The sequence below is a fragment of the Elgaria multicarinata genome, chromosome 6 (genome assembly GCF_023053635.1).
Source record: "Elgaria multicarinata webbii isolate HBS135686 ecotype San Diego chromosome 6, rElgMul1.1.pri, whole genome shotgun sequence".
Classification (NCBI taxonomy): Eukaryota; Metazoa; Chordata; class Lepidosauria; order Squamata; family Anguidae; genus Elgaria; species Elgaria multicarinata.
The window spans coordinates 73,849,518-73,868,715 of NC_086176.1; the positions used below are offsets into that span (position 1 = coordinate 73,849,518).

At 41.9% G+C, this 19,198-nt stretch overlaps 1 protein-coding gene across 4 annotated transcripts in view; it reads right to left on the reverse strand.

Annotated features, from left to right (window-relative positions):
* Window positions 1-237: 237 nt before the first annotated feature.
* RHOBTB3 (Rho related BTB domain containing 3) overlaps window positions 238-19,198 on the reverse strand; it is a 39,471-nt gene continuing 20,510 nt past the window's right edge. For all 4 annotated transcript variants that reach the window (XM_063129590.1, XM_063129589.1, XM_063129592.1 and 1 more), the window contains 8 exons: window positions 17,889-18,000; window positions 15,662-16,027; window positions 13,349-13,461; window positions 11,648-11,768; window positions 8,770-8,943; window positions 5,356-5,522; window positions 3,272-3,368; window positions 238-1,260 (listed from right to left, as the gene is read on the reverse strand). In XM_063129590.1, coding sequence (XP_062985660.1) covers window positions 1,145-1,260; window positions 3,272-3,368; window positions 5,356-5,522; window positions 8,770-8,943; window positions 11,648-11,768; window positions 13,349-13,461; window positions 15,662-16,027; window positions 17,889-18,000 — 1,266 coding nt within the window. In that variant the 3' untranslated portion in view covers window positions 238-1,144. The remainder of the gene's footprint in view (window positions 1,261-3,271; window positions 3,369-5,355; window positions 5,523-8,769; window positions 8,944-11,647; window positions 11,769-13,348; window positions 13,462-15,661; window positions 16,028-17,888; window positions 18,001-19,198) is intronic.

Sequence of the window (19,198 nt, forward strand, 5' to 3'; positions counted from 1 at the left end):
AGGCCCCCAGCACAAAAAGCTGCAGAAGCTGCAGCACCAATCCCAAGACCACCTTGGCTAGCTCAGGAAGGGAGACTGTTGAGTAATGTGGCAGGCAAGTCCCTGACTTTTAAAATGCGGAGCTTCTCTGGAAATCCCCACAATGGCTTCGAGGTGGCTGCTGCATCGTATAATTGATGTACGATTATACATATAGACAGAACATATAGAACATATATTAGAACATACATTAGAACATATAGACAGCCCCCAAAGCACCCTCCTGCAGATATGCACACTCAACACTGGAAGACTGTGGGATGGAGCACCTGGACAAGGGGCCAGAATCACAACAGACCACTGCAACTCCTCCTCTCAGCTCCCCGGGCCTTGCCTGTGGCCACACAGAGAACCCAGGTGGACAAAGCTGGAAGAGAATTTAGTATTGTTAGAGAATTCTGATGTTTCAATTCATTTAGAAAACACCTTTGTAGCAGACATTATATTGGAATGTTATATGGAATGGCTTGTTCCTCAATCATCTCTTGCCTTTCAGGATAGGGATCAGAAAAAAAAATACATGATTGGGACTATTTTCTTTTATTAGACACCTCAATGAGAAGAAAACCTAAGTAACTTTCTAGAGAGAGAATGATGTGTTTTTACAGTGCTACACTGCTAACAGGAGGTACACTTTTTAAGTCCTTGTATAGAAATATAATACCAAGTCCTGCAGGTTTTTTTTTGTTTTTTTTACAAAATTCTTAAAAGGCCCATAAATAAATTACAGAAATTTTACCAAAAACAGAACGGACTAGCAAACAAAAAAGCGGGTTAATGAATTTGGACTCTCTGGACTCTTAAAATTCCCATCGCAGAGGCTGACAAGTTGTCTAAATTCTATATAATTCATACTCCTCTAAAAAAAAGCCCAGGCTCAGCAGCACAATTGAGACATACCCTGGTTAAATGCTTATGCTGTCCTACAATTTGTTTCACATGCTTTTTTAAAAAAAATACAGTAGTTATTCATTAGCAAGTGCAATATTGTTTCACATCATTTAAGCTCAGTATTTCCTTTCAGTCTTTGAAGATTTAAGATTCCTGAAGCAAAAGCCTTTCTGTGACTCTCCTCTTCATAAATGAAGAAAGATCAGCTTTCAGTTTACATTACTAGACAATGGCATTTCCGAGAATGAATGTAGTTCCTGTACTCTGCAAGCTGTTTCAGGTACACACTAGAAGGCCATCTATGCATCTCAACAAAATTGCGTTCTTCCACTGAAAGAAGAAAAAGGCAAAGACTTGTATGGCTTGTCATGCTAAAGATTGAAATCGGTAAGATTACATCCTAGTGCCAGATGTGAACTGTAACAACAGCTTCAAATATCCTGCACTTAACTTGGGCTATAGACAGCCATAATAAAAAGCAATTAAATGGAGTTCTAACACTTGGATATGAAAATACACAACTTACTTTAATCTGAGAATTGCCTGTATATCTTTACTACTGGGAAAGAGAAACTGAAATATGAGGGGGGAGAAAGGGGCATTGTAGTTACTACATCTTGTCCAGACCATTGTAAGAGGTTATTAGGAACAGAAGGAATAGGAATTTATAAAGCTGCCGCTGCTTCCTAGTTTTTGCTTTTTATATTACTGGAGAGAAAGATGATGTACAGGAAGTGGATGCCAGCCTGTAGGATCTTTAAAAACCCAGTTACCCCATTGTTCTATGTCCAGACAGAAGAGAGAGATTGTGTTCCTATTGTGCGTTACTTACAGCACTTTGGGTTCCACATAATACGACTCATGAGGATGAGGTACAAGTAAGAGGGGCTGAACTGTAGGGCTTTTAGAAACCCAGCTATCCTATTTTGCTAAGCTTGGGTGGAAAAGCAGGCAGTATACACAGCTTTCTGGTTGTTATTCCTACCCCTACTCACTCTTGCTCTTACTGATGCAGACTGTGACTCTTGATAGTAAATTGCAACTGCCTGGGGTTGTTGGAGGTCTTCTAACCATAAGCATTTCTTCTCGTTGGATCCTTGCTGGGAATGGATCCTTCTTCGGTCTCTCAATGTTCATTCACTCTCTTTTTCCCTCCCTCTGGGCTAGCTTTGAGGGGAGCCTGAGCAAGGTGCCCTCTGTGGACCTCTTCAAGTGTTTATTTAGTAGGTAGGGGTTATGGAGGAGGACTGTTTGTGCTCCTCTTGGAAAGAAAGAAGTGTAAAGGGACCTGGTAGCGTAGGCAGTGGTGCTTCTCCTACGTAACCATTCCTAGCTGGTTGGCTGCCACCACTTCTGCCATTCCTGCTCAACCAGAATAGTAGTGTGCACGGCAACTAGGAGGAGCTGCCATTTGTGTTAACTCTAGGCAGTTGGGAATGGCAGAAGCGGTGGTGGCCAGACAGGAGAAACACTGCTGCCTGCACTACTCACTCTGGGCTCTCCCGCTTACTTAGGCCATGGCTAGACCAGGCCTACATCCCAGGATCGTCCCGGGATCATCCCTGTACATCCAAATGACACACAGGGGATACCAGGAGCAGGCAGGGACGACCCCTCCATTTGCCTGGGATAATCCTTAGGTCTAGCTAAGGCCTTTGTCGCTACTCACCCAGAGTAGTACAGATGCAACCACTTCCCTTTGCTGCATTACTGGCTGGGCACAACACTGCCACCTTATTGCAATTAATTTTCTTTCCCCCAATGCCTCTGGAGCCTATTCCAATATTCCTACTTGAGAAGAAGGTAGATCATAACAGCAGCAACAGCTGTAGCTGACTTACCTGGTGTGGTTTGTTTATGTTGAATTTTTAAAAAAGTTTTAAAACAATTAAGAGGCCAGCAACAGCTCCAGTGAGCCCCTAGGGCCCACAGACCAACCATGCCAAGTGCTGGTGGTCTATTTCTTTTTGTTTATTTCTTTTTGCCTTCCAGTTCTGTTTTAGGCCTGCCATTTCACTAATCCCCAGGAGCCATCCATACCCTTTAAAAACCTGTTAAGCCTGCCATACAATTTTTGAGAGCTTTGAAGGGATTTCTCTGTCTCCCCTATGGTTTCATGAAATTACCTGGCATTGTTTTTGCTTGGCAATCTTCATCAATTCCTAAGTAAAGGTGGAACGGCATATTGCAGTTGATTTAAATATTTGTGGGGAAGATAGAATCCTGTTACTCTGCTAAAGCAAAAGCAGTAATCATGTGCACTCATTTTGATATTTAAACTGTATCATTAGTCCAATTTAAAATTTCTGGGTATTGTTTAGGAACTAAATAGGTAAATTACCTGAAAGGTCTTCAAACTCAGGTTTTTGACTGAAGATTAAGTAATTAGAAGCTATAAAATGAAGAAGCCAATTTGAAAGGCAATCAGAGTTATGAAACTGTAAGAAAAAAACCAGAAATAAAATACATCGATTATAGAAAAAAGACTTTTGCATTAACAATAACTAAAATAGGTACTTAATTTGCAAAAGGATGGTCTCCATATATACTTCTCACAGAAATAATGCAAAGCTTGTCCCCTAAAGCATGTCTGCCCTATTACGAATCCAAAACTTCAATATGCATCCACTATATGCTTGTTTGAATTAAGATTTTAGAATCCACATGTAATAAAGACCCAAGCTATGCCTGTCTGCAGTGTAAACAAGTTTGATCATATTGACAGCAGTAAAGAAGAACAACCTACATAGATTACATAAAACATAAGACCTAAATCCAATGTACCATTAGCAGAAAAATATGTTGCACTAGCAGAGCTCCGGTGCCTTTTCATGTTGTGCACGCAATTGCACAAGCGTAAGTGGACCACTTTGTAAACCTAAGATTTGCAAGTGGTTGCACAAACGGAACTTCAGTAAAATTCTCCCCTTGTGCAATGTTCGGTATTTGGTATCCCCTAGTGCAACATCATTTCCCAACAACCCAGAAGCAGCCCAGATTGTTGCTTCAGTGCCGCTGCTTGAATGCCCTAGCCCACTCCCTTATCTAGGATCTCTTGTCAGAACAGAGATAAAGGAAAGGATTCTCTAAGAAATCCGAGTTAAGCAAGAGATTGGAAGTGCCACCATAGGAGCAGGTGCAGGGGGGTTGGTGTGCTGCTGGAAATTGCTTGGGGAGCCACACTTTTTATACCCTTGCTCTAGCAGAATTATACTGTTGCATACAACCCCATAGTTTGGTGCTGCATGAACCTTTAAACTGCAAATAGACATCACTGGTGAGAGGGGTGGGGGCGATTGGTCCCCACCAACTCACCACATCTCAATGAAAACCATCCCCTAAAGTTGCTGCTTGGCACAGGAGGAAAGCTGGAATTACAACTGTACTATAGCATGAAATAAAAACCAGAATGGGGCTATGCAGATGAAGGGAAGGACTATGTAGATAGAAGGCTTGACTCAATTACTACTAAAATCACTAGGAGCAACACTTCACTTCTAGGGAGAAAAGTAAAATATTTGCTTCTTGTAGCATTTTTGTGAGAAGAGCAAAATCTGCCTTCCACCCTGACACTGGATGGCGCAAGCCTCACTGATAAGGTCCAGCAGGGGATGCAATACATTTCAATGCACAGAGCACAACAAGATATACTGCAGCCTCCAGGGGGCTCCTGCCACACACACACACACACTTGCACACAAATACACACACAATCATTAGGAACGATATTTTGCTAGTTACAGTATATAGACATTCAGAAGTAGCCCACTTTCATTGTGAAAGGGTGTAGATTAGGCCTTAATTGCTGCAATAAGCAACTAATGCGGCAGAGTCTTGCTATTTACTGTTTTACTCTGTACAGCACCATGTACATTGATGGTGCTATATAAATAAATAAATTAATAATAATAATAATAATAATAATAATAATGATGCACACAATCATTTTGAAATGGAACAGCCACCATAAGGGGTCAATTCCCAGTGAAATAAAGTAATTTCAGGTTAGAAGTGGGTGGAGACTTTCGACAGCTCACAATATTAACATCATATTGATGGGGACATCATCTCTAGTTGGCTCTGGCACCTCAGGTAGGGTCATAGAGCCATCCTTTGAAGCCAACTTTTGAAGCAGTCCTGTATCTGGTAATCTAACAGCAGTTTGGTGTTATGCAGCAAATAAGAGGCTATATATTTAGATCTATGCCATAAAAAGCTTCATCTGCTAATTTCTAAGCCCTTGCTAAAGGGACGGTAGCAGGCCAGACAGCTTTATTATTCCTTTTTTATAAGTAGATGACAACCCTCACCTCAGAAAGGATATTGTGGAATGTCCCAGCTTTTGTTGGCTAGAGAAATGCCAGTAAAATCTCTTGATTGGTAAAGCAATTACAAAGCATACATTCATAAACAGAGAACATTTACCTTTGCTTTTCGAAGCAAGTTGACAACGCTCAGGCTTGTTGATGCCAATTCCCTACTAGGCATGCTCTGGAGCTGTGTGATGATATAAAGCTCACAGATGTGCTGGAGCCTTGACACTTGGTACATCTCAGCACAAATCAAGAGTGACATGGCTTGCAGAATACTGGCTGGTAAAAATATCAAAACTGAGTTACATTAGAGCGCACTTACTAGAGCACACTTACTAGGAGCAGCAATTACCTGCGCTGGTCTATGCTTCTAATTCATATGGGTCAGCAGTCATTTTTAAATAGGTCTTTCTTTAAACATACTTACTAGTCCCTTCTGAAAGGTTTAATATCTATGAAATAAGCCCTAGCCACACATCTCCAAAATGGCTATGCCAAGGGCTAATGAATAGATAACAAGCAGTAAGTACGTAAATATGTAAGCAACATCTTTCTTATGACCAAATTAATCCCGTTTATCACACGTCATACACAAGTCAACAATTAATCAGAAATCATCCTTCTTGATTAAAATATAGTGGTTCTAAGAGAGCTCAGTGTGTAATTTACTTTGGCCAAAGGACATGCATTTCAGCCAGTTTAATCTCATTAGAGACTGTAGGTAAGGCTAAATCCCACTATTTTTATTTAACTGGGTGGTGAATCAGGCTTCTGGGAGTCTCACTTTACTCTGCATAAAATAGAACCCAATGTCCTGTTACTGGCTGAGAAAGGACGGTCTCATAGAATATACAATATTCATTGTTTTCCTGTCACTGTCAAATGGAAAACTCCACTTTATAGACAGATGAGCTTTGGTGGATTGCAGCATAACTATAGTTTTAAAACATTTTATTGGCTACTTCCTCAAACAGCATGGAGAAAAACGGAACCAAAGAAGATAGAAAAAGTAGTTGGAGAAAATAAAAGGAGAGACATGAGTAACAAGAAATGGTTTTGCTTTTAAGTGCTGTTTATTCCCTCCTCAAGAGTTGTATATAATTTTAGGAATTCCAGCTACAACCTACAATAGTTATAAAATCAACATTCATTTAAATGGTTTTCATAATCATAGCATAAAATATTCACATTTGCATTTCCTTTCTGATTAACAAAAAACCAAAATATAAAGTTCTGTTAGCAGTATTACTGCTGTGGCAGCCAGTGAAGTGGGGTAACATGGTACTTTGCCTTACACGCCTTGGCTAACAAAGAGGGAAGGCAGGACATGTACTTCCCAGCCAGTGCCACATGGCATTGTTGGAGAATAGCTGGGTCCGCACAATGTAATCACCACATTGATGCCGACATAAAATGGTCTGGCCATTAAAAGTAAGAGTTGCTCAAAACTCCAAATAGTTTTTGGACTACACCTCATCACATTGCACCACTTAAGACTGCTTTCTTAGGCATCAGCTAGACCTACCAGTCTAGCACAATGGAGGGGTGAGGATCTCATGATATTTTTATCACAAGATCTCCCCCTCTGTTTACACGCGGCGCACAACAACCTCAGAGGGAGAGGACGTCACGACCACCATTTTATTTATTTTTATTAAGCAAGAAGAGGGCATGAACGGTCATGCGCAAAAGGTAGTGGTTTTTTTTTTTAAAAAAAATTGCCCACTCCACCCACTCCACCCCCAATGGGCACAGAGCTCCTGAGGAACTCTGTGCCCCATGCACTGGTCCCGGCTCCTCGCAAGGAACTGGGACAAACTGCGATGCCCGCACAAACGTTCCGCGGTCTTGGGATCAGCCCAAGACCGTGGAAAAAACGGGCTCAAAGACGAGGGCAAGATCCCAGAGCAAAGAAGGAATCATCCCTCCCTGCTCCCAGGATCCCCTGTGCGTCATGTGAACGCACAGGGACGATCCCAGGGATCGCCCCGGGACTTCGCCCTGTCTAGTTATGGCCCTAGTCTGCTTTCTTTTCATTGTTAGGTTAGGGAAGGGAAATGTTGATACAGTACATTGCTGAGTGAGCTTGGTAAATACAGTAAATGAGTTAATAAGATCAGGGGGAGGGGTTCTTTGGTGAGAGCAAGAAGTTCTCACTTCTTAGGAATGGGTCCATCTGGGTGGAGAGATCCCTTAAGTGAGGCGTATGGTATGGGTTGTTCTGAAAGCTGGATAGACACTTGCAGGTTGGGTATTCCCCTCAGTGAAAGGTATGGATATTAGTGTTTTTGGGAAATGTGGAATTATTCAAATGCTACTGCAGCTTTCTACATCCAGGGCCTTGCTAGATGATGGGGTAGCCCGGTGCGAGCCCTGGGCCGGCCCCTGTGCATCCAGATGACACACAGGGGATCCCGGGCTCAGGCAGGGTTAACCCTCCCATGGCCCAGGATAACTGGCACCGGTTGTGGCCTGGTATTTCCTGCGGTCCCGGGCTGAGCTCGAGACCGCTGGCGTGTAGCCCATTCCGCCGCTTTCCCCAGCGACTGCATTTACTCGCAAGTAGCCGGGAAAAGTGGCAGATGGCGCGCAGCGCTCCACAGGAGCGCTGCGGCCATCGGAGCAGGGTGGGGAGATGGGGGGGAAATGGAGCCAAGGGTGGATGGGGGGGATCGGAGATCGCGGGCGGGCGGGGGGATCGGAGATTGCAGGCGGGCAGGTGGGGAAATTGGGGGCAGGGGGGAACGGGGAACCCTTTTTTTTTAAAGCCTACCTTTATCATTGGCGTGCTCCTGCGCACATGGCCCTTATAAACTGAAAAAAATGGTGGACGCGACGGGTCCTTCCTGCAGCCCGTCGCGTCTTACGTGTAGTCAGGGGCGACGGCCCACGCTACTTTTAATGCGGGCTGGCCCCTCCTCCCAACTGGATTCAAAGGTAGGTCTAGCAAGGCCCCCAGTGTTTTAGTTAGTCTCTGGGCAACCCCCCCACCCCTAAATAGTGTATCTGTTGTTTACGTTTATTTTTTGGATATGGATTTAATTATCACATGGTCTGGACCATCAAGATAGGTAAGTAATGGGATAATATTCATCATTATTTATATACAATACCCAAAACCAATGCCTTTTGCAGGACCCTGAAAAGCAAATCCAAGTTTATCAATGACAAGACTCAAAAGGTACCTTTATAATACTGATTTATAATACTGTGCTAAATTTATTAAAAAAGTAAATCCAATAGTTCAATGGGTCACCCTCCCCAAAACTGTTCTGAGAATTGCAGCTGTGCAGTACAATCCTATGCAAGTTTATTTGGAAGTACGTTCCACTGTGTTCAATGGGATTCACTCCCAATTAAGTACACAAAGAATTGCAGCCTAGATCAGCTACAGAAGACGATGAAAGAGATTTGATAATATCTAGTTCTGTCTCTCCCCACTCTCCACTGAAATAGCAATCTGAGCAAGCATTTACTAAATGCATCTGAAGTTTGAAGGTACAAGCATGATTTCATATTTGCTTACCTGGACAACAGGAGTCAGTATACAGATACTCTAGAAAGGACAGGAATGTGTCTTTCGAAATCCCATATACTGGAACCAGAAAACTATTAGATTCCATATAATTACCATTAAACATAGCTGCCATTACCTCACAGCGAGCCACCAGGACTGCTCTGTGAGCTGGCACTGTAGCACCTGTAAAGAAGAGGGATGGGATGGAGAGAAAGAAAACCATGAAACCATAATTTCAATTTTTTCATGCTGAAAAATTCTGAAGTGAATGGCTAGGTTTACTTATTCTTGATCATCGATGTTTCAAGAAAAAATTCTTGGGGACAACAAATACTACAGTATAACCTGACCACTCAGAAAAGGATGGAGAGTGGGGGAGAGGCTTCAGTTATTGCTGCCAACTGCAACCTCATGACCTATGGCAACAGAATGACCCAAGATGTTGCAATGGTAAAAACAACATAGGTTGATATTTTAAGGATTTGAAATGCCCACCCTTATTAATGCACAGTGGCTGTGCCAAACACAGATCTCTTTCCTCCTCTGGTGTGGCTACAAAGGGCTCCATAAACAATGAACCCCACAAACTAGTATCGCCTCCAAACATATGCCAAAATTTTGTGCCAGTTTTGTGCTGCCACCAACAACCGCGGCACAAAACTCGAGATTTGTGGCATAAAACAGCACCAAACCGCACAAAGTTTTGGCATATGTTTGGACGAGATAGCAGTTTGTTGAGGGTGAGGGTTCATGGTTAACAGAGCCGCTACAAAAAAAAAGATCAGAAGCTTTTATTTCACTTCTAAACTAACCAGTTCCCCAAAGCTGGTTGAATGACTTTACACAACAAGTGCTCATTAATGGATCTGCATCCTCCTTGATGGGGTTCTCCAGTTGAGTGTGGTAGGGCACTGTGTTGCTTAACATTTTTATAAATAAACTGGATGAGGGTGAAGACAGACTGCATATCAAATTTGCAGATGACATAAAGCTAGGTGGGATCTCGATGGACAGGAATACTGGGGGTGGGGTGATATAACAAGATGAAATTCAACAGCGAGTGGCTGTGGATCCACAGCTACTCTGGTCCCCAGATGTGTCACCAGCCCAGCTACTGATCTACACTAACCCTTGAGCTGGTGTAGATCAATTCCCTTCCATTGGTTTCATGGGAAATTGAACACAAATAATAATAAAAATATTTGACTGCATGGAAGGAGAGGGTAGCGGAAATGATACTTCTTCATCTCTCCTGCTCTGCTGGATTTGCATCAGCAGGGTTTTGAAATCACCAGAAGCTCCAGTGTTGGAACTCTCTGCCACGAGAAGTATATTGCCCTGTTATATATTCTCAAGCAGTTTTATTAATTTAATCAGGACTATTCCATAAGTAAAGAATTTGAGGATAAAACAGCTCAATATTCCAAAGAACAATCTATACCATCCAAATCCATACAAACACACACTCAACTAATATTGCAGTGATTTCGTCAGGATTAGGCTGAATGTCTTAGGATCACAGTGATAGTACCTCTCTTCCAAAAATCTAGGAGACTTATTTTTGCAGGTACAATGGAAGAGGTCCAATTATAGGAGTGCTAATTCTTTGAAAAAGGACTTCTGAGAAGCCATGTGGCATTTGATTTGTTTCAGAAAATCTCCCAAATTCTCCAAACATTTCATATCTGTCTGTATTGCTCTGCAACAGTATCAGAAACATAATGCTCTGGTGAGGCATTTACCTATACCTGTGTTCATTTGTGGGTGTAGATTATAAATATTTAAGTGCAATCAGGGACACGATCTGTTGTTAATTTTTTTAAAAAGAAATGTTCCACCAGGCTGAAGACCGTTCTCAGGGCCATGGAATCCTTACCCTAATCCGTCAGAAAGGAGGCACTTTGCACGTCCTCAGAAGTACTGCCATTATTACTTCACATGTCTCAGCATTAAAATGTTTTGGGACTCAGCTGTGTGCATCCTGTCAAAAACTTGAATACAATTCAGTCAGTACAGCTCCTGTGGAATTTGTATTTATTTGTATTTATTTATTTAAGGATGAAACTCGTTAAAAATACAAGATATTAATTTAGTGTGTTCTATTTTTAATGGATCTTTGCACTCTTGTTAATATTAATTTATTTCTCTGTGGTATCTGCTTTCAGGCCAGTAATAAGACCTATTGTTCCCTCGACTTCCTACATGAAATATCCACAAAGTAGTTCTTAGAACTGAGCTGTCTGGCTCACCAAGCTGAGCATTTGTATTTTGTTCTCCTTTGAAAAGACTGTTTGTTTTCTCTGCGTATTGAAGGCGACATCTAGGGGGAAAAATCCCCTTATACGCATGTGCCTAGTTCATAGAGATTGAGACTTGGCTGTGGCTTTTCAAAACTGAAAGCAAAACAATTAAACAATTCTTTAACCTTGTACAGACAGGAGTTTGAAGTCGATAAAAAAATACTTGCCACTACTCTTACCTGTGTAAATGTATAGAAGTTAATAACTGCAATGCTGAACATAATCTGTTTAATTCCCACAATGAGATTAAACATTTAACTGTGTACAAAAAAAAGTCCTTGACTGTCAAGGCAACAAAACAGTACCAAAATAATCAACTATAAAAAAATTTCAGTGCAACACTTGGCTTTGCAAAGTTTATTTCATATTGTAATAAATATTGCATTTTCCCTCGGCATTTCTTTCTAGCTAATCAAAGGAAAGATCCCCCATTTTTATTTCAGTAGACTGTCTATTTTGGTTTCTCGTAAGAATTTTCTAAAACCATGGAAATACTGCCTTTTTAAAAAGCAGGAGGTATTTAAGCATCATTTGAAAATATTTAAAAGAAAACAGGGGTAAAACAAATCGGAAAAGCCTGTTGATACCTTGTATTTTGAACATGACATCAGCTAACACAGTTGTGTTAAAGAAAAGCCTGAGAGAGCTGTTACATAACTGCAAGGGTCTTTTCGACAAATATGACCTGCAATTCCATGAGCTGTTAACCTGCAAAATGAGAAGACAGCAGAACATATGAGTGTCAATACTTTTTAAAGGCCCACCTTTATTACTGTTTTCAAAGCAAATAAAATCAAACCCATCTTTGGCCCATCTGTTATTTTGATTTGTTTACATTTGATCCACACATTTTCAAGAGTTCTTTCTTAATTTTCATCTCCACTTACCAAAAATCTGGATTATACAATGGTTCTTTCCCTACTGGTTCTTTCTCTTTAGATGCATTTGAATTCACTAATGTTGTTCAATGGGGGCATCCATGGTACAAGTACAACTAAAAGTGCAAACAAAAGTTTTCCTTTCCAACATGGAACCAGTCAAAGACATTTTGATGCCTCAGGTTGAAAATCCAAATGGTACCCCCCTTTTCACTGAATTAACACAGGATGGGATCCAGAGAGGCATGTGCACACAGTGGTAGCCAATATTTCCTTCCAGATGTAATTCTTAAATGCCTCACCTCATAGGGAGTGATATACAGAGGGCTGTTGCTGGGGCAGGGAGACTCTGAAAGTTACCCATGAACACGCAGAACCCTGCGTACAGAAGTTTGATCCTGACCACAGGGCACCATCCACCAGGATGCTCCTGTGCAAGAGCACAGGAGAATTTCTCAGTAAATTGTACCCAAGCCTTGCATTAGATCTGTCTGTTTCCCACTGCTGACCTTAATGACATTCAAAATCTGCCACCTGAGACTTATGCCTCGCCCATGTGGCAGGGACTGCTTCTGCTCCAACATTCATAAAGTAGAATAAATAATCCTTTCCCACATTAACCAAATCCTTCTTCTCCTTGAATCGCACCTGTCTTTAACTCTTGCCATTCAAAACTCCCATGTTTACTATTTAGACTCTTTCTTAATAGAGGGCCCTTAAGAAAGAATCTTACATAAGAATACAGTAGTGTAAGGCTTATTACTTGAGAGCTACCAGACCAATTTTGCTCATTTTTGTTTTAACCCGAAGCCTGTGCAGTGGAGACAGAACACCAATCTTAGAAAAGTTTAAAAGTTTAAAATGTTCAAAGCTTGAACTTGAATAGCAATTAATTTCAGAAGGGGGATTCACTATGCATGAGACATATTTGCATTATTCATGATCCCCTCTGTGGTGAGGAGACTGAGGGCCTTGCTAGACGAGGCCTGTGAGGCCCGGTTTCCCTGCTGTGCGTCCAGATGACGCACAGGGGAATCCAGGGTCAGGCCGTGCTGAAGCCTCCCCTAACGCGCCATAAGCGAAGTCGCTTATGGCGCGCCTTTTCCGACCTGAGGCCGGGGCTGCGGAACGTCTAGCAAGGTCCGTAGCTTTTTGTGGCTACTCGCTTACAAGTAGCCAGGAAAAGCCACGGACTGGGCACAGCGCTCATACGAGCAAGGCCCTGAGGAGCAAAAAAGTGGGAAAGAAGCAGCGCTGCTTGGACCCATGGTGACGTGTGCTTTACACTAGTATTAAAGAAGGCACTTTCTTAATAAGGATAAATCTGGGGGATCAAAATAATTTTATCTAGACATCTTTGCATCCTATTATAGTAATAAGTCAACTATACAATTAAATAATATAGTTTACCTTTCCTGGAATTTTCAAGATACATTTTACTCTCTCAAGAACAAGTTCAACATTCCCAGGATCTTTCAGCTTTTGTTTAATATGTTCTTCCAATAATTCCCATTGGAAAGCACCTATGGAAGAGAGGCAAATAACATATCTGGAGTGTGGCCCTTTCCAGATTATTAGTTTTTAACACAATAAATGAAACTGCTACCAATATGTGTTGCACAAGCATTTTCACTAGAGATTTTACTTTTGTTGCTGGCATACTGCATTTTTACAGCCCCAGCTGTATTATATTTTGTAGCTGGGAAAAGGCAAGTTTCATCCACCCACGCACATCACTAGCAAATCCACTGTTATTGTGACTGAAGTGAGTAATATGGTTATGTAGGTGTTATTAGCACTAACAGGATATACCTAAGGTGTGAATGACAACAAGCAACACAGCTACTTTCCCCACTCATATTTGTGCCATTTTGTTCTCCGAAAAAAGCAGGAAAGGAAAAACAACTACCCTGCAGAGACTCAAGAAAGAGAAACTTCATATTAGGAGGCCACTAGAGCTATGGCTGGCACTCCAGTTGTTCTTCCCAACAGCAAATTTCTGTTCTGGGCTTGGAACTGCAGAGGAAATATCTGTTTGTCATTAAACAATAGGGCTTGAAAAGATTCAGAAGCACCACCCTTCATACCAACATTTCCATATCAGATTGTCTGGGTCCAAAAACTTGGATATACACAAATATATAAGATATACAGCTAGGTCCAGAACTCTACGTGCCTTGCGCTTCTCCTGGAGAATATGGGCATCTTTATTCAGTGCACTGAACCTAATAGACAAATGAATGGAATGTACTCAAACGAACTTGAGTGGAAGAGCTCCATGTGCAAACAGGAGCACCCCATGTCTTTATATCAGCACAACAGGGTACACTCCTCCAGGCACTGCTATTGTGCTACTTGTTTTGGTCCCTCCCCAACCCCATCCCCCCTACAAAGGGGCTGCCTAGTGTAGCTTGGTGGATTGCTCTATAGCATTTAGTCCAATCTCTTCCACTGAGCTACCCTGTGACAATTAAGCTATCTTCAAATGTGATCTGTGCCACCCTTCTGACTTTCTTTTGGTGACAGTTTTGCTTGCCACCTACCATCATTTATTTATTTATTTTTAAATCAGACGGACAAAATAGCAATTCAGCAAAACATCACAGAACATGTAAACAAGCAGAGAACAATGAAAAAAGTAGTCCCCAATCAACTTGAAAATACAATGTCTGTTGGCATCTACACAGATTCCCAGATGTTCTCAGTAAAACACCATAGATGATGATGATGATGATGATGATGATGATGATGATGATGATTTACATTTATATACTGCCCCATAGCTGAAACTCTCTGGGTGGTTTACAAAGATTAAAACATTGAACATTAAAAACCGATATACAAATTTTAAAACCATAAAAAGCTGATTAAATTCCAATCAGCTCAGTATGACCTAGGATAAGCTCATGTACAATCCAAAGCCCTCAATGCTCTGGGGGTCCTGTTCTTTTCTGTAAAGGGAAGCACTTTGCACATTCACAGGGATGTCGTACTGTAAGTGCTGAGAATATTCTTGCGCAAAGAAGAGAATGAGGAAGACTCTGAACTGGGTCCAGATGATCATGCATGAGGAAGAAGCCATCACGGCTTCTCCTCCCGTGAATGCTGCGTACACGACCACCATTTTCATAATCCCCAGTGATGCAGCATGGGTCACAGCGGGGGTGGCTTCATACCCACCCTACAATGCATAACATACACTAGATGTTGCAGGGTGGATATAAAGCAACCTGCGTTGCGCGCCAGGTTCAGACAACAAACCAACCCGTGTTGCATCATGGGAGATTATGCATATGGCGGTAGCACAGGTGGGAGGACAAGCCACAATGGCTTCATCTGAACACACCTTCTGTGTACACAGAGCTACAGGTTCCAGCAGAACTGCTGGGTTGCAGCTAAATGTCAGCAAGCCTTGAATCACAAGTATGGCATGGTTCTGGCTAAAATGGTAAACCTGCACCACCGAAGGCTGCAGATGGATGCTCCTATGACTGAATGCTACTCCAATGATAAAATTCCCTCTGCATAGATTTCTCTATGACATGCTACTGCAGGCTTTTTCTTTTTTTTTTAGAAAAGCATTCAATCAGATGAGCTCTACTTAAAGTCTAAAGTGGCACAGCCCCGATACAGATTTACTACCTCAGTGAGAACTAGGCCTCTATACTAGCCTAGCCCCACTATATTAGACAAAAAGAAGCTGGAACCGTTCTGACAGGATACCTGAATAAATGAAGTGCAGAATGTCTGAGAAACAAGAACAGAAGGAAGAGTCTTTAACAATGACTCTTACTGGTGAATTGCAGGATGAACCGTGGTTTAAAATGGGAAACACAACTTCCTGGTTTGCTGCAAAAAGGATCTGAGCAGTCCTAATGATAGAAGAATCCTGAATGTCAGCTGGGCTCTTCACATTAAAAAGTAACATGAAGACATGGCTAATAGAGCACAAAACAATCCTGTGAGCTTCTGCTACCTCCTTCAAGTCTTCAGAGTAAAAGATCACATCCACACACTGGCAGCAGAACAGCAGGTTATGTAAATCAGATTCGTAATGCGAGGCTTCACCTTTTAAGATTGGCATTTTTTCTAAAATAAAAAATAAACTGAGATATTAGAAAAGTCATCATGAATAAAGTGTTTGTACCCCAAACTTACATTAGGCAGAGTGCAAACAAAATGATTTTTATTCCCAGAGACTGGGGGCCTTGCTAGACCAGGCCGGCTGAGCCGGCCTGGATGTGGGGCGACGGCGCGCTGACGTTAGTGCGCGCCGCCCCGGCTTCCAGACATGGGACGCACAGGGACGTCGGGATCCCTGCAGCATCCGCCATTTTTTTTTAAAGTTTAAAGGGGCCACATGCGGCCCAAACACTCCGGACCAGGTAAATCCGTTTTTTAAAAAAATGAAGCCCCCCCCAAGGCATCCCCCCAGCCCCTCCTGCCTACTCTGTCCCCCCCGCCCTCCCCATCCCTGATGCCCGTGCCGTCCGCCCTCCCTGTCCCCGGCCTTGCCCTGGCGGCGGCGCTTATGGCGCGTTAAGGGAGGTCTCAGCGCGGCCTGGGCCCGGATTCCCTTGTGTGTCATCTGGACGCACAGCAGGGAAACCGGGCCTCACAGCGTGCTAACGCGTCTACCAAGGCCCTGGGTTAAATGAAGACATAACAGCTTTTTCCCAAATGGCTAAATATATATTTTTTTTCACTACATTTCAGTCACTAAAGCAAGCCTATTTTATGAAATTTATTTATTTAGTAAATATTTTTTTACTACTTTATTAACCTAATGTTTCTGAATTTAATCATTTGGGAAGTACTTGACCTTCAAGCTGATTTTCATTTTATAAACAAAGAACTGTGAGTCTAAAAGGCTGTGCACCAACGACTGCTGATCTGGACCACTGAGACCCAAAATAGATTTGATGCTGAATATCACCATCTACTGCTGGTAGCAGTGAGGAATTGCCGAACATTCTAATATCAAGGCATGGGTAGGGGGCCTGGGGTACATGTGGCTGCCATTTTTGACAGCAGCTATGCATTTAGAAAAATCAAAGTCTGATAAATCCAATTGACTCCTCACTATAGGCATGTGCCCCTCCACTGGTGTCCGGTACAGTGCCCGTTTCGAGATATCTTCATCAGCAGAATGCTTATTCATAGAAGGAGCCGTGGCTGTATGCTTGGGGTGAAGCCCTCCCAACGACACTATCGCCTTATAATTCTCATGTGTAGATCAGCCAAACAATGCTCTCAAGCTGTCTACTTTTTACTTAGACACCTAGAATATTGAACTTGTTGGGTGGTACAATATTGTATTTTTTTTAAAAAAATCACATGCTGTTCTGTAAAATGCTGTTATTGTTACTTAATTGCTGATACATTGTATATTATTCTGGTATAAACTATTTTTGATTTACCTATGCATTGAAGGCTTCTGCCTTGTTGGAGGCTTTGTTTCACTGTGTTAAAGCGCTGATCCAGCAGCTTTATTTCTATGTGTTAAAGGTTGTGTATCAACAAGAGGAGCACATCTTTTTGTATGCTTGATTATGACCATTATATAATAGTATCCTCAGGCAGCATATGTAGGGTTGATGCAAATATGATTCACCCACAGTAGAAATATATAAAAATGTTCATTTATTTTCCACTTTAAATGCGAGTTTCTGTGGTTAAGTACTAAGATCCCTAATTGTGTTCTGTTATTATTACATCATCTAGGTCTACTTCACACTCAAGTTTCCATCAGAATTTTCTGGAGCTAGAAAACCCAAAATCTAGAATTTTGAAACAACCCTTTCTTCTACTTTATGTAATTTAGTATGAAGCGTATTATTAGAAAGTCTACACTAATTACTTACTATAATTTTAAATTATAATCTTATGACTACTGCAAGTGGAACTACAGTATAATTCACAGCAACTCAGATACCAGATGACATTATACCTGGCTGATCAAGTTGAGGTGGTTTAATTCCATGGCACTTATGGCTTTTTTTCCTTTTCTTCATTTTTTCAGATGACTTCTGATTCAAGCTTTGTATCATAAAATATTCCAGCTAAAACAAAACATAACAAAAATGTACATTACTAAATACCATAAATAAACAATTTAAGGAGAAAACAGTTGATCTGTTTTTTGTTGTTGTCATACTATGTATGGAAAAGTGTTACTACTGCTGCTAATGTGAGCACTCATTCATGAAGACTGAGCTCTATCATTATGTAAGTAAGGTCTGCAATCCTGTTTATGGGCTACTTAAATCCCACTGTAATCAATGGAAGTTAACTGGCTTAATTGTAGAGTGTTTTTATTATCAACAGCTATAGCTGACAATACAATACTTAAGGGCGCAATCCTATGCATGTTTAGACAGGAAAAAGTCCTACAACTCCCAACATGCCCCAGCACGGTTGGCTGAGGTATGCTGACTAAACAATGCATGGGATTGTGCCTTAAAACAGTTAACTAAAGACTGGGAGGGATAGAGTATTGGACACTGGAGCCTGAAGGCACATGGAGGGCCTGAAACTGCCAAATCCATTCCCACTGCTCTCACCAACTGGGCTGGGCACCTCCTCTCCACTCCCAGAGACTTTCACAACCAATTGCTCAGTGAAAGAGAACAGCAGGACCATGTACTCAGGGATCTCCTTGAGCGTTACCTACTACTGCAGGAGTTACAGGACTCTGACTGGGTTCACACAACATGATGACCAATAATGTCTTATTTTCCAGAACAACCCATGATAAGTTAGCCTGTTGTCTGTGAGATATCCCACTACCACATGGTAGGTTATTTCCCCCAAATAACCTACCCTGAGAACCCAGTCTGCAGTAAGGGTTATTTTACCTATGGTGGGTAGTGTGTTGTCTGTCGCACAGGATGGGTTACAGAGATCGCCTACAGAGTTGCTCAGCAAGAGCGACAAAAACTCTCAAGCAATCTCTATTCCTGCTGCAATGGAAGCTAGGATACCTGCCTGGCTGGGAAGCATGACTACAGGAGAAGGAGGGGTAAGGGAGTAATTGAAATAAATTACTCTTGTGTAACTTGTTTGCCTGATCATCTGACAGGAGCACAGTAGATTCTTTGCATAACCATCTACTAAGCATAGGTTACCACCCACCATCGGTTTGTGTGATGTGTGAACCCAATCTCTGACAGATTCCACTAAGGCCCCAGAAGGCCAAAGTCCCACCCTGTAAGGCCAACAAATTCCAGCTGCATTATAGCCAACACCAGGAAGGCTGGC